At 25.8% G+C, this 12,259-nt stretch overlaps 1 protein-coding gene and 2 long non-coding RNA genes across 5 annotated transcripts; 2 read left to right on the forward strand and 1 right to left on the reverse strand.

The window, feature by feature from the left end:
* Window positions 1-1,438: 1,438 nt before the first annotated feature.
* On the reverse strand, window positions 1,439-2,458 carry LOC112638544. The gene is made up of 3 exons (XR_003123077.1): window positions 1,824-2,458; window positions 1,643-1,748; window positions 1,439-1,557 (listed from the first exon to the last, which is right to left on the reverse strand). It is a non-coding gene; the product is annotated as an uncharacterized LOC112638544 (long non-coding RNA).
* Window positions 2,459-2,808: 350 nt separating this feature from the next.
* Window positions 2,809-3,826, forward strand: LOC112638545. Its single transcript, XR_003123078.1, has 3 exons — window positions 2,809-3,426; window positions 3,502-3,607; window positions 3,693-3,826. It is a non-coding gene; the product is annotated as an uncharacterized LOC112638545 (long non-coding RNA).
* A 690-nt stretch (window positions 3,827-4,516) lies between these two features.
* Window positions 4,517-10,043, forward strand: LOC112638547 (proto-oncogene tyrosine-protein kinase ROS-like). 3 transcript variants are annotated; one of them, XM_025410494.1, is made up of 6 exons: window positions 4,518-4,998; window positions 6,446-6,587; window positions 8,161-8,265; window positions 8,456-8,612; window positions 8,885-9,351; window positions 9,585-10,042. In XM_025410494.1, exons 5-6 carry the CDS (start codon window positions 9,004-9,006, stop codon window positions 9,930-9,932), a joined length of 696 nt encoding a protein of 231 aa, XP_025266279.1. In that variant the 5' UTR covers window positions 4,518-4,998; window positions 6,446-6,587; window positions 8,161-8,265; window positions 8,456-8,612; window positions 8,885-9,003; the 3' UTR covers window positions 9,933-10,042. The 3 variants fall into 3 exon arrangements, with proteins under 3 accessions (XP_025266281.1, XP_025266279.1, XP_025266280.1); XM_025410495.1 differs by having other exon boundaries at window positions 8,516-8,612; XM_025410496.1 differs by lacking the exons at window positions 8,161-8,265; window positions 8,456-8,612 and having other exon boundaries at window positions 4,517-4,998; window positions 9,585-10,043.
* Window positions 10,044-12,259: the final 2,216 nt, after the last annotated feature.

The following is a 12,259-nucleotide window of genomic DNA, read 5'->3' on the forward strand; positions in this document are numbered from 1 at the left end:
CGCTGCTAAATAATATACAAATAAATTTGGTACATTTTTTAAAATTAGAACCCCTATTTTTGACACGTTTCTTAAACGTATCCAATATTTTTAAATTTTATAAAACGAATGTGTGCTACTTGGAGTATCATAGCATATCTTAAAGTTATTTATTGACGACAGCCATGTGTTATAAAACGTTTCGTCATCTATTGATAATGCGTAAAAGGTTAACTGTCCATTTGATAATGCGTTAAAGGTTAACTGTCCATTTGATAATAATCCTATCTTGTTGCAATGTAGCAGGAATTAAATCAAACTTCAAATATTGTCTCGAAAATATTATAGTTCTAAGAAGTGACATATAAGAGATGGTATATAGAATCCAATAAGAGATGGTATATAGAATCCAATAAATATTATTGTTATATGTACTACATAACTGATATAACACAGTTAATGAAGAAAAAATTGTAAATTGATATGCATGTATTAATTTACAATTTTTTCTTCATTAACTATGTTACTTGAATGTTTGTTTTCTTACGATACTTATTAGATATTTAACATGTATATTTTTGTATTTTATATATTATATAAGATCTGCACTTTTTGATGTAATATTAACTATTTTGTAAATTCATAAATGGTACAACACACAATTGTAATTTTCTTTTCAAGTTTTTTTGTATTGCGTTTTAAAGCTTTTTCCTATTTCAAACTGTACATATAAATTTTGTACATATATATTATATATCATTGTTGTGGAGCGAATAAATATTTAAAAATATTATAAAATATTTGAAAATATGTCTATTATTACACTGAGGGAAAAATTTTTTTAAATCAAATAAATTTGTTTTCTTGAAACTTTTGCTTTAAATGCAAGGAATTGTTTATTTCATTTAAGCAAAAGTATTTAATTTTAATTAAATATGCATGTTATATTAAGTACATTATTTTCATATCTATTTCATATATATTTTTTATATTTAAATACTATTTTCGTAAAATATATACTATAATTTATTAAATTAAATATAATATTTTTTTAAATTAAAGATTTAAAATTTTGGGAAACAAAAATGCATTTTAATAAATATTTTGTAAAATTAAAATGAAAATATTTAATTAAAAATTATATTTTTTAAGCATATACATTTTTTAAACATATGTAAATAAATACTTAGCTTAAACAAACAGACGTTTTGAATACAAGTAAATACGTGACACGTAGTACCCACCGAATAAACAGTTTTCTTGAGTGAACTAAAATTTTTTTATTTCAAGATAATTTTTTCCTCAGTGTACGTATGAATTTAAAAAGAGATTATAATATAAATACTTGTTTAATTACTTTTAGTTATTCATAACAGAATTATTCCTAATTATTCTTAGCAGAAGTTTCTTTAATGATATAAATATATTTTTGAAAATAAAAATGTTGTAAAGAGCCAACGCAGTTGTAAGGCGTGTTTTTGAAGAAAAAAATAATCCATGAAACGATCACATTAAACGATCTTTCTTCTTTATTGACCTCAAACGTTTCGGACTCAGTTCGAGCCTTCTTCAGTGATTCTGACAAGACAAAAAAGAACCAAATAAGATAACATTAAAAACGCAGTCATTAATAGATAAGAGAGAAAAAATGTAGTTATCATACGTGCAAAGTCTTAGAGAGTGAACGTGAACTCGTCAAGGCAAGTGGACTCGAAGGAAACCAAATACAAGTAGCCCTTTAAGCGGTGCAAGGCCCAAAGAGTGATACACTAACAAAATAAATGTATACAATCTAGAAACAAAGCCTTGCAATAAAAAATTAAAATTAGACAAAGGCAACTCACTCGGACTCGAGAAGACGAAACAGAAACGAAGACGAATAATCAGCACGCACATAGCCGACTAAGCAAAAAGATTCGAATGCTAATGATGACGTCATAGTGTGATCAACAAAAACAATCCGTATACACTGAGGAAAAGAACAGTCCTAACAAACAACAAACTATTAAATTTTAGACATGATTTCAATAATCGATAAACACGAAGTATTCAATTTTACGGTGTCACTATGGAGATTCAACTTGGAGATTGATAGTCTGTTGAATAGATGGGATTATATTGGAAAGAATTGTCGGATACCTCGCGATGAATTTTTAACGGCAGTTTGCCTCGTTTTAAACTCTACATTTTTTATGTTCAACGGTGTTTGCTATCAGCAAACATTCGGCACCATGGGCTCTCCTCTTTCGCCGATTATTGCTGAGATCACGCTCCAAGATTTGGAGTCAAGGGCCATCGCGACTCTTCCTGTGGATCTCCCATTTTATTTTAGATATGTTGACAACGTTGTGTTAGCGGCTCCCTCCTCAATGCTAGTACCATTCTGGACACTTTCAACTGTCGTTCCACACAAGATTGCAGTTTACTATGGAGGAAGGTGCCGACAATCGTTTGAATTTCCTTGACGTCACTATTATTTTGGAGGATGGATTGATTCATTTTAATTGGTTTCACAAACCGACTTTCTCGGAGATACCTCCATTTTGAGTCGCGAGACACTCCTTTTGCCAGAAAAAGGGTACAATAAGTGGTCTTACTGATAAAGTTTTCTGGCTTTCTCATCCAAAATTTCATAAAGAGAATTTTGAATTTATTATTAACATTCTGTTGAACAATGGGTATCCTCTCTTTTTTATTTTCCGTACAATTATTGACCGACTTAATATTTTATTACCTAGATTTAACAATAGACTTAATGATGCTTTGACTAGATAGAAATGTGAGTGACGATGTTAATGAAGGAGTGATGATCTCATTCTATTTTAATGTTCCGTATATTAATAACATATCTGAGCGTTTCCGGCTTTGCGTCAGAGATCTTGATATCAAACTTTTCTACACTGGAATAAATAATTTGCGCCGTATTATTTAAGTCGGCAAAGATAAGATGGATAAAAATCGCGCAGCAATATAGTTTACAAGATCAACTGTATGGATTCCGACGCTTCTTACGTTGGACAAATGGGACGCTTATTAAGGACGAGGATTAAAGAACATAAAAGAAACCTTACGTCCGTCATTGCCGAGCACAGAGCGCTAGAACATACGTTTAATTTTGACGACATTGAGGTTTTGGATGAGGAAACATTTTTAGAAAAGAGACTAATATAGGAAATGATCTATGTTAAGCGTCAAAAGAATGCGTTGAATCTCCATAGTGACACCTTAAAATTGAATACTTCGTGTGTTTATCGATTATTGAAAACATGTCTAAAATTTAATAGTTTGTTGTTTGTTAGGACTGTTCTTGTCCTCAGTGTATACGGATTGTTTTTGTCGATCACACTATGATGTCATTTTATCGTTAGCATTCGAATCTTTTTGCTTAGTCGGCTATATGCGTGGTGAGTATTCGTGTCCGTTTCTGTTTCGTCTTCTCGAGTCCGAGTGAGTTGCCTTTGTCTAATTTTAATTTTTTATTGCAAGGCTTTGTTTCTAGATTGTATACATTTATTTTGTTAGTGTATCACTCTTTGGGCCTTGCACCGCTTAAAGGGCTACTTGTATTTGGTTTCCTTCGAGTCCACTTGCCTTGACGAGTTCACGTTCACTCTCTAAGACTTTGCACGTATGATAACTACATTTTTTCTCTCTTATCTATTAATGACTGCGTTTTTAATGTTATCTTATTTGGTTCTTTTTTGTCTTGTCAGAATCACTGAAGAAGGCTCGAACTGAGTCCGAAACGTTTGAGGTCAATAAAGAAGAAAGATCGTTTAATGTGATCGTTTCATGGATTATTTTTTTCTTCAAAAACACGCCTTACAACTGCGTTGGCTCTTTATGGCCTATTATTATATTTTATTTTAATTTGTTAATATCAAGTGCCTTTAATTTTCTTTATTTTTTATTTTAAAAATGTTGTATATCGTTTAATATATGAATGGATTGAATAACTTCACAAAAGGCGACCGAAACATTACAAAATTATTTTCATTTTAATTAAAGTGCTTATCATTAATTTGGAAAGTCGCCATATCAAATTACATAACATAATACTCGATGCTTATTGGTCCATAATACTCGATGCTTATTGGTCTTATGTTATGCATATGTATATGTAGCTATACAATTTGTGTGTGAGGGCCCTAAGACATCAAGCAACACATGATCAGATTGATCATTCGAAATCAATCACTACTGTGATCGTTAATCAAAAAACATTATCGCGTTACTTGTCGCTTAATTTAAACTACATTATATGAATATCACAGAAAACGTGTAATTGTGTACGAATAGTGGATTTTAAAAAGCATAGCTCGTAGTAACACAATCTTACGAACAAATTGTCATAACTACATTTTTAATAAAACCAAAGATGTAGCAAATATTTAAGTGAATTCGATTACACGCTGCGTGTGCTTGAATATGTTACATGATCTATAATTTTATAACTTTTTTGATCATTTGTAATTTGATTGCTATTATCTTTTTATCGATTGCTTTTCTACTATAATATTAATAAAGAAGGAAAGCTGATAATAATTATATTCCTGTGTTCGCGATACAATCAAATGAATATGTAATATTTTGCATTGTCATTTGTTCTCTTAAAAAAATAGAAGTTATTTACTTACTAGGAACTCTTAAGATAAATACTTTGATCGTGACCATGAAGAGAAATCTAAAAACATAATATTAGAAAATAATAACTTGCTATTCGTTAAAACTGATATTTAAAGAATTTATCGAAAATATATGTATATATGTGAATTAATATCAATTCGATTCATACATCAGAATTAGTAGATTGAAAAAAACAATTAATTGTGGATTGAACGGAAACCGATTGAGTGCAAACGTTTACGAAAAATGCAAATTATGTTTGGAACAATTTTATGTGTTTTATTGAACAGTTTAGTACTGACAAAGGCAACTATCACGCCGAAGGATGATAACACTTCAAACATCTTTCAGGAAGAAAGTATTTCCATATATCCGGATTTAAATTTCACGCAGGTAGGAGATATTTTTCGCTTAAACTTAAGAAACAATTGAATGTTATTGCAGCTAGTAATGTGACTAAAAATGAATGAATAAATTATATATTAAATTTATATAATAACATAAGATAAAATAAAACAATTCAATATAAAAGTAAAAAATATATATGATGTTGTAAAAAACAGATGGATAAAGTTTCGAAATTTTGATTACAAATGAATGTTATATAGTATATTAAATTTAATTAAAACGATATTTTAAAATTTGACTATGTATTTTCTCTCTCTCTCTCTCTCTCTCTCTCTATATATATATATATATATATATAATTATATATATAATTATTATTTCTAAAAATAACAATTTTTAAATTTAATGAAGTTTTCTGTCTACTATCTGCTACATTAATATATACATACGATGACACTTCAATAGATTTTTATATTATTTTTCTTCAATTTCTAAAATTTCTTTATATTTCTAGATATTTCTGATATTTATAATATTTATTGATATATAGTAAGATTTAAGTAGATTTTATTTTAAGAAATTATTTTAAAAAGTTAACATTACTTCTTTGTGTTAAGGGTAATTATATAACGGAATAAAGCTAAGTATCGAGATAGAAAATCTGTCTAATAAAAAAATCGTTCATCAAACATTCTTCAAATTGTATCTATTAACGTTAATATTTCGGTCGACGATACATTCGATAACAATTGCTAGAATTTATATTAATTTTCATTGTGCATATATTCATTCATATACAATTACATGCACATATTCTTATCGAAGCATTATCGGTTTATACGATCGGTTTATATTATCATTTTCAGGATTTGAGTGTTAAAAATATAATGACACTCGAGAAAAAACTTGACAAGGATATAAATAAAAGAATATATATAATTACTATGATTAATATTTAATAACAGTAAAGAAACAATATTTTTAACCTTTTTATGCTTGAAGTACAAACATTAATAGAACTTTAATAATATTGGCAAATTTTTGAAAAAAATTTAAGTTACGTAAAATTGAGAAGAATTAACTAACCTATCATGAGAAAGAATAAAATCATTAGACAAAATTGTTTTAATAATTGCGAAGAACTACTTTCGCTTCTACTACTTGCTAAAAGCTGTTATGATTCGTCATTGACTCTTGTCAACCTATATTGATTGATTTTTTTTTTTGATATGATGAATTATGTTTGATATACAAGATGTTTTTAAAAAAAATAAAAAATAGAGTTTACAATATGAATAAAACTAAAATTGCATTGAATATATATCATATAAAAATGGTTTATATCAAACAAGTATTATTAAGCATACAAAGAAGGAATGGTAATTTTTCGTTTAATTTTATAATTTATATAATTTATCATTAAAAGCACCAGAAATAACCGCTTCAACGATATTCATTTTATAATTCTTTTCGTATGTTACACTTTATGAAGAATATTTCAATGTCCGAGAAAAATTATCATCGTATATTAAATTTCAAATCTGACCGGAGTCATTCTGATAGTACTGTGAGAAATGAGCGAGAAGTCGATGAAGTTACGCTTGCAAATATTTCTATCATCCCAAAATCTATCGGTAAGTTACAAAAAATGCATCAAACATTAATAACATAATCCATGACGAAAAAGTGTAAATACAATTTAAATTTAAGAGAGAGTGGAAATAAATTTAAAAATACCTTTCAGCAGTGAAAAAAAATATAAATTCTATTTTGTCGAAAAAAGAAATAAAAAAACATAATATAAACATAATATTGTATATAAAAATTGTCATGATATAAGGTAAAGTCAATTTGATTAATTTGCTACCTGGTTTTAAAACAATCACAAAAATTATACTCCTGATTTCTTAAACTGTAGAAATTTTTCGAAAACTTGTTATACTTGTTATTTTATTAAAAGTTATTTATTCGTTTTTGTTAAGTATTAATAATTACTTTTCTAAGTCTTAAATGACACAAAAATTTTTTATATCATTTTATTTTTTAAAGATCAATACTGTGCTAATTTTCATATTTTGTAATTTAGATTTATTTTTCCTCTTTCCTTTATTTTCATATTAAATTGATCTTTCTGATTTACTGAGATATCCACATAATTATTAATATATTGTAATTATAATATGTACAATCTATTCTAGAAAACAATTTGAACAAGCCAACATCTCTCAGAGCATTTGTACAAAATTATATTTAAACGTAATCATATAAAATATGTTTTTATACAAAATTACTTTAAACTCTTATTTACAAATCATTTTTGTTATTTTAAATGTTCTATATACTCTAATGGGTACTATATATATATATATATATATATATATATATATATATATACATATATATATATATACATATATATATATATATATATATATATCTTTCTCTAATGGTTAATTAATGTTTATACATATATAAACATTAGTTATAGAATTAATTAAACATTACTAATTATATTTTTATTTAAAAATTTAAAAAATCCGTTATATTTATATTTATTTGTATGAGAAAGACATAAAAATACATTGAAAAATAAAATGACAGATATAAAAATATCTATTCTTAATGTAATAAAAAGATATCGTATTCGTACATAAAGTAAAAATATATCATAAAATATATTTTAACATTGATATAAAATGTTATCTATATTTTAATAAAAGAATAGAAATGCTTATGAAAAGAGATGCTTATCTTTAGCTTAGAATTGTATTTATTCGACTGATATTATTTCTGTGTCATTAATTCGTTTGACTTCTGCAAAAAAGTAAAATTCATCGCATATATATAAATATAAAAATATATATTATTACATTATTTTTACAGATAAATTAAAGAAGTTATAGTTTCCCAATGGTTTCAAAATATTAATATTACATTGCTAATACCCAATTCATATTTTGTTAATTTATATTTCTACAATGTTTGTGTAATGTTGCATTGCAATTTGTGATATTGCAATATTGATGCAAAGTAGTTGTAACATTCTGTGCTGCATAGATATTATAATATGATATACTAATATTTTTAAATGTGAATAGGCCTAAAATTTAAAAAAATTAAATTTTTGTAATAAAGTTACAAGTAAAAATAAATTTTTAAAAACATGCACACACGAAGATATTAAAATTATATTTTTGCTTAATACAGATATTTCGGACACTCCTGGAATAATAGTGAAAAAATATTACTTATTATTGATGTTAGGTTTTATCGTTATAGTTATTATAATCTGCCTCTGCTACTTTTATTGTTGTAAGTATTGTATATTTGATGATGGTATCAACTTGAATTGTTGATTATACATATATATCTGATATAATATCTAAAAATTTACTAAAAATAGTAATTTACTTATACAAAAGTAAACGAATAAATTTACTAAAAAAACGAAAAATTTTATAATACATTATTATTACATAATTAAGTCGAAATTTTATAACAGTGTATCGTCAATGCAGAGGGAATAATGAACAATTTTTGTCTTCAACAATGTTCGATATAGAATTGGACATTATGGACCGGATGAATGTGCGATAACTAAAATAGCACGTAAAGAAATTAGATTTACAAAACATATTGATACCGGCACATTCGGAATGGTAAAAATTAATGTTTTCAAGCAATGTTTCAAATTAATTTCTAAATGAACAAAACAGATATGTATTTTCTAATAAAGATACAAAAGAAGAAATTATATAAATTTTTATAATAGATTATAAATATAAAATTTGGATGAGACAACAAACATTCACTTTATTACATATTTTTCGTTAAATTATTTAATATAAAGTGAAATATAATATTACTTGACATTAAACTATACATTTTCTAATAAAGTACGTAATGTAAATTTGTGTTAAATATTTCGCAGGTGTATCAAGGAAAAGTGAAAAACTTAGAAAGTTCGGGCACAGAGATATCCGTTGCAATAAAAACGCTTCGGAAAGATGCTTCTTCCCATGAGAAAAAGAGATTGTTAAAGCCGAACATATGAATCGTTTTAGACACAAACATATATTAAGATTGTTGGGCGTTTGTTTGGATGGAATTTCTCCGTTTCTAGTGTACGAATTAATGGAAACTGGTGATTTGTCAAAATATTTGAGAGATTGTCGAAATTTGGAAGCGTCAGATTCGCACGCTCTGCGTTTGCAAGATTTGTTCGCCATGTGCGAAGATGTTGCGCGAGGTTGTTGCTACTTGGAAGAATTGCATTTCGTACATAAAGATCTAGCGTGTCGCAATTGTTTAGTATCTTCGAGAAATCGCGAGAATCGTATTATCAAAATTGGAGATTTTGGATTAGCTAGAGATATCTACAAGGATGATTATCGCATGGTAAATACAATTATTTAAAAAAATTAAAAAATGAATTCATTTGAAAATACTATCCATTTTTTTATCATAATAGTATCGTGCATTGTTTCTTCAAGTAATATGGAATATAAATAGTTTTTATATATATATAGCAAGAGATAACGTTTTTCTTTTTGCACATATTGTAAAAATGAACAACTTGAACCAGAAAATTAAATGTCTTAATGTTTTAATTTTGTAAAATCATGTTTTAGAGAGGAGAAGATTTGCTTCCTGTTCGCTGGATGGCACCCGAATCTTTGATCATCAGAACATTTACTTCTCAAAGCGATGTTTGGTCATTTGGTGTTTTAATGTGGGAAATTACATCGTTGGGTGAGCAACCTTATAGTGCCAAGACTAATGAGGAAGTATTTTATGTAATTGCTGGAAACAGGTTGCCGATGCCTCTTAACTGTCCGTCACTATTGTATCAGTTGATGGAACGTTGCTGGAGTGAAGCAGCGGCTGCTAGACCAAATTTCGAATTTTGTCTGAACAATATTATAGCATTAAGAGAGAACATAAAAGATGCCTTACTGAGTCCAGTTGATACTATTTAGCTGATATTATAATTAAATTAATGTTTATTTTCCAAATGATCCAATAAATCTTACTGTAGGAAAAATATTTCTAGATAATTGATTCTGTCTGTTCTGAATCTTTAAATTTTATTAGCAAATCATATTAAAAAATAAAGAAATAATATAAGATAAAATTATGATATATAAGATTAATAATAAAAGATTAGAAGATGAAGAAATATGATAATTTTTAAATCTATATTTAACATCTGTACATCATATAAAATTTGTATAAAAACTTTTTTTAAAGTTTATATTTTTAATTTGAATAAAATTATAAGAAAACATAATTGAATTTTTTTAGCTATATATATATATTTTTTTTTTAATATTATATTTGCTGAAATCATGTTACATACTAGAAAACAGAAAGTCTGTTTCTTATTAAAATATTTATGGAACATTTCATTATATATTTTGAGATTTATAACTTTATATTTATTCGAACATAATTTTGTTTAAATGGCTTGATAACTGTTTCAAAAAGTTAAAAATTAAAAATTAGAAGGAAAAATTGAAAAGTTAATAATTTCTCTTATATCTAAGATCGATGTGATAGTGATAACAATTTTAAATTTACAACTATCATTCACTTGCAACTTTTCTTCACTCTCTTTTTAGATTTTTCGTTTGTATATAATTATAAAAAATTTTTCTGTGTTTAGAGATGTTTTGAAAGATAATATTTATAAGAATATTATATTATATATTTTAAAATATTTTAATCTAATATAATAGAATATATTTTAATAGAATATATTTTAATTTGTAATATTATAATCTACTTAAATATTTTGCAGAACAGTGTCATTCTTTTTAATAATAATATATAATTCTTTTAATAACTTTTATAATAAATTAATAACTTTTATAATAACTTTTCTCTATTACCTTTGTAATTTGTTCATAGCAACCTTTAATCCATAAATGATTTTGCAATGTCCATTCAGTATCTTCATCAGATAAATGCAACAGGAAGAGAGCGGGATATCGTATTAAATTTCCATATAATTTTTTTCCATTATAATTTATATATTTATTACATTCTAGTTTACGATTGAAATATATCATCATGCTGTGTGTTATCAAAAAAAAACAAACAAAATTTTAGTTGCAGACAAGAAAATAAAAATAACGTTTGTTATTTTCATTCATTGATTATAAAATGTATTAATTATTAACTTAATATGTTATTAAGACTTACATTATTAAGTACGTATTATTTTTGACTTATAATTAAGTGTTATTTATTGATATAAAATGTTATATAAAATATTACTTGGAATTGCCAATAATTGTCATCAAATTTATACGGTGAATGATATTTGTGATATTTTCCTGTGAAAATATTTAACGGATAATTTAGCACGCGCGATATCTTTCTTATATAAAAGTACTCTGCATTATCCCAGTCTTTGTATTACTGAAAATAATAAAAAGATATCCATTATATATATACAGGCATACATAATTATTTAGATAATTGATCGATTTTCGAACGTTTTGTATATTCTATTATAGTTTTTGTACAATATTGATTAATTTTTTCATGATTTAATGATCATTCGGTTGGAAATAGGTTGAAAGCATTATCACATTTGTTAATGTATTTTTTCGAAACGTTGCTCGATTTTCGAAACCGAGATCTATTATACAGATTTCCTATTAATTAACAATGCTAATTAAAACTCTGTTAATGATTGAAACTTATAAAATGAAAGAATGCAACTCAGACTGTATGAAAACTGTAATAGAATATACAAAATGTTCAAAAATCAATAATTAAGTATCTAAATAATTATATCATTGTGAAACATTTTGTAAAATATTAAGATATTTACATAAAAGTATAAATTAATTTAAAGTCTGAACAATAGTCTTTCATTTTGCAGAGAGTTTCAATCGTTAGCAGCACACATTAAATAATTTTCTTATGATTTTTTATTGTTTTTATTATCGCTCGGAAGCTCAGGCTGAAAAGTGTAGTAAAACGAATCGAATAATAAAATCAAATAATTAACGTAACGGAAAGCCTTTTGTTTTTTTATGGAATTTTTTATGGAATAAAATAATGCATTCACACTCTCTATAAAAATAAATCAGTATATTATCACTGAAAACAGTAGACAAAGTCACTGTTGCAGCAATTATAAGTTATTATAGCACTGTAAATCAATAATATTTCACTGAAAGAATTAGTAATGTTGACTGTTTTAATCAGTAATATTAATTTATCTACCTCATCTAAAATTAAAAATTTTACTTATATTTACATGCGTATTAGAACAAGAATGTTAAATAGATGA

Source organism: Camponotus floridanus, unplaced genomic scaffold, assembly GCF_003227725.1.
Source record: "Camponotus floridanus strain SB8 unplaced genomic scaffold, Cflo_v7.5 scaffold32, whole genome shotgun sequence".
In the NCBI taxonomy this organism is placed as follows: domain Eukaryota; kingdom Metazoa; phylum Arthropoda; class Insecta; order Hymenoptera; family Formicidae; genus Camponotus; species Camponotus floridanus.

Excerpts from the sequence above, each read along its gene's own strand:
- LOC112638547 (XM_025410496.1), top strand. The coding sequence starts at position 9,004 with ATGAATCGTTTTAGACACAAACATATATTAAGATTGTTGGGCGTTTGT. Across the intron at positions 9,352-9,584 it reads ACAAGGATGATTATCGCATG|AGAGGAGAAGATTTGCTTCC; the intron begins GTAAATACAATT and ends ATCATGTTTTAG.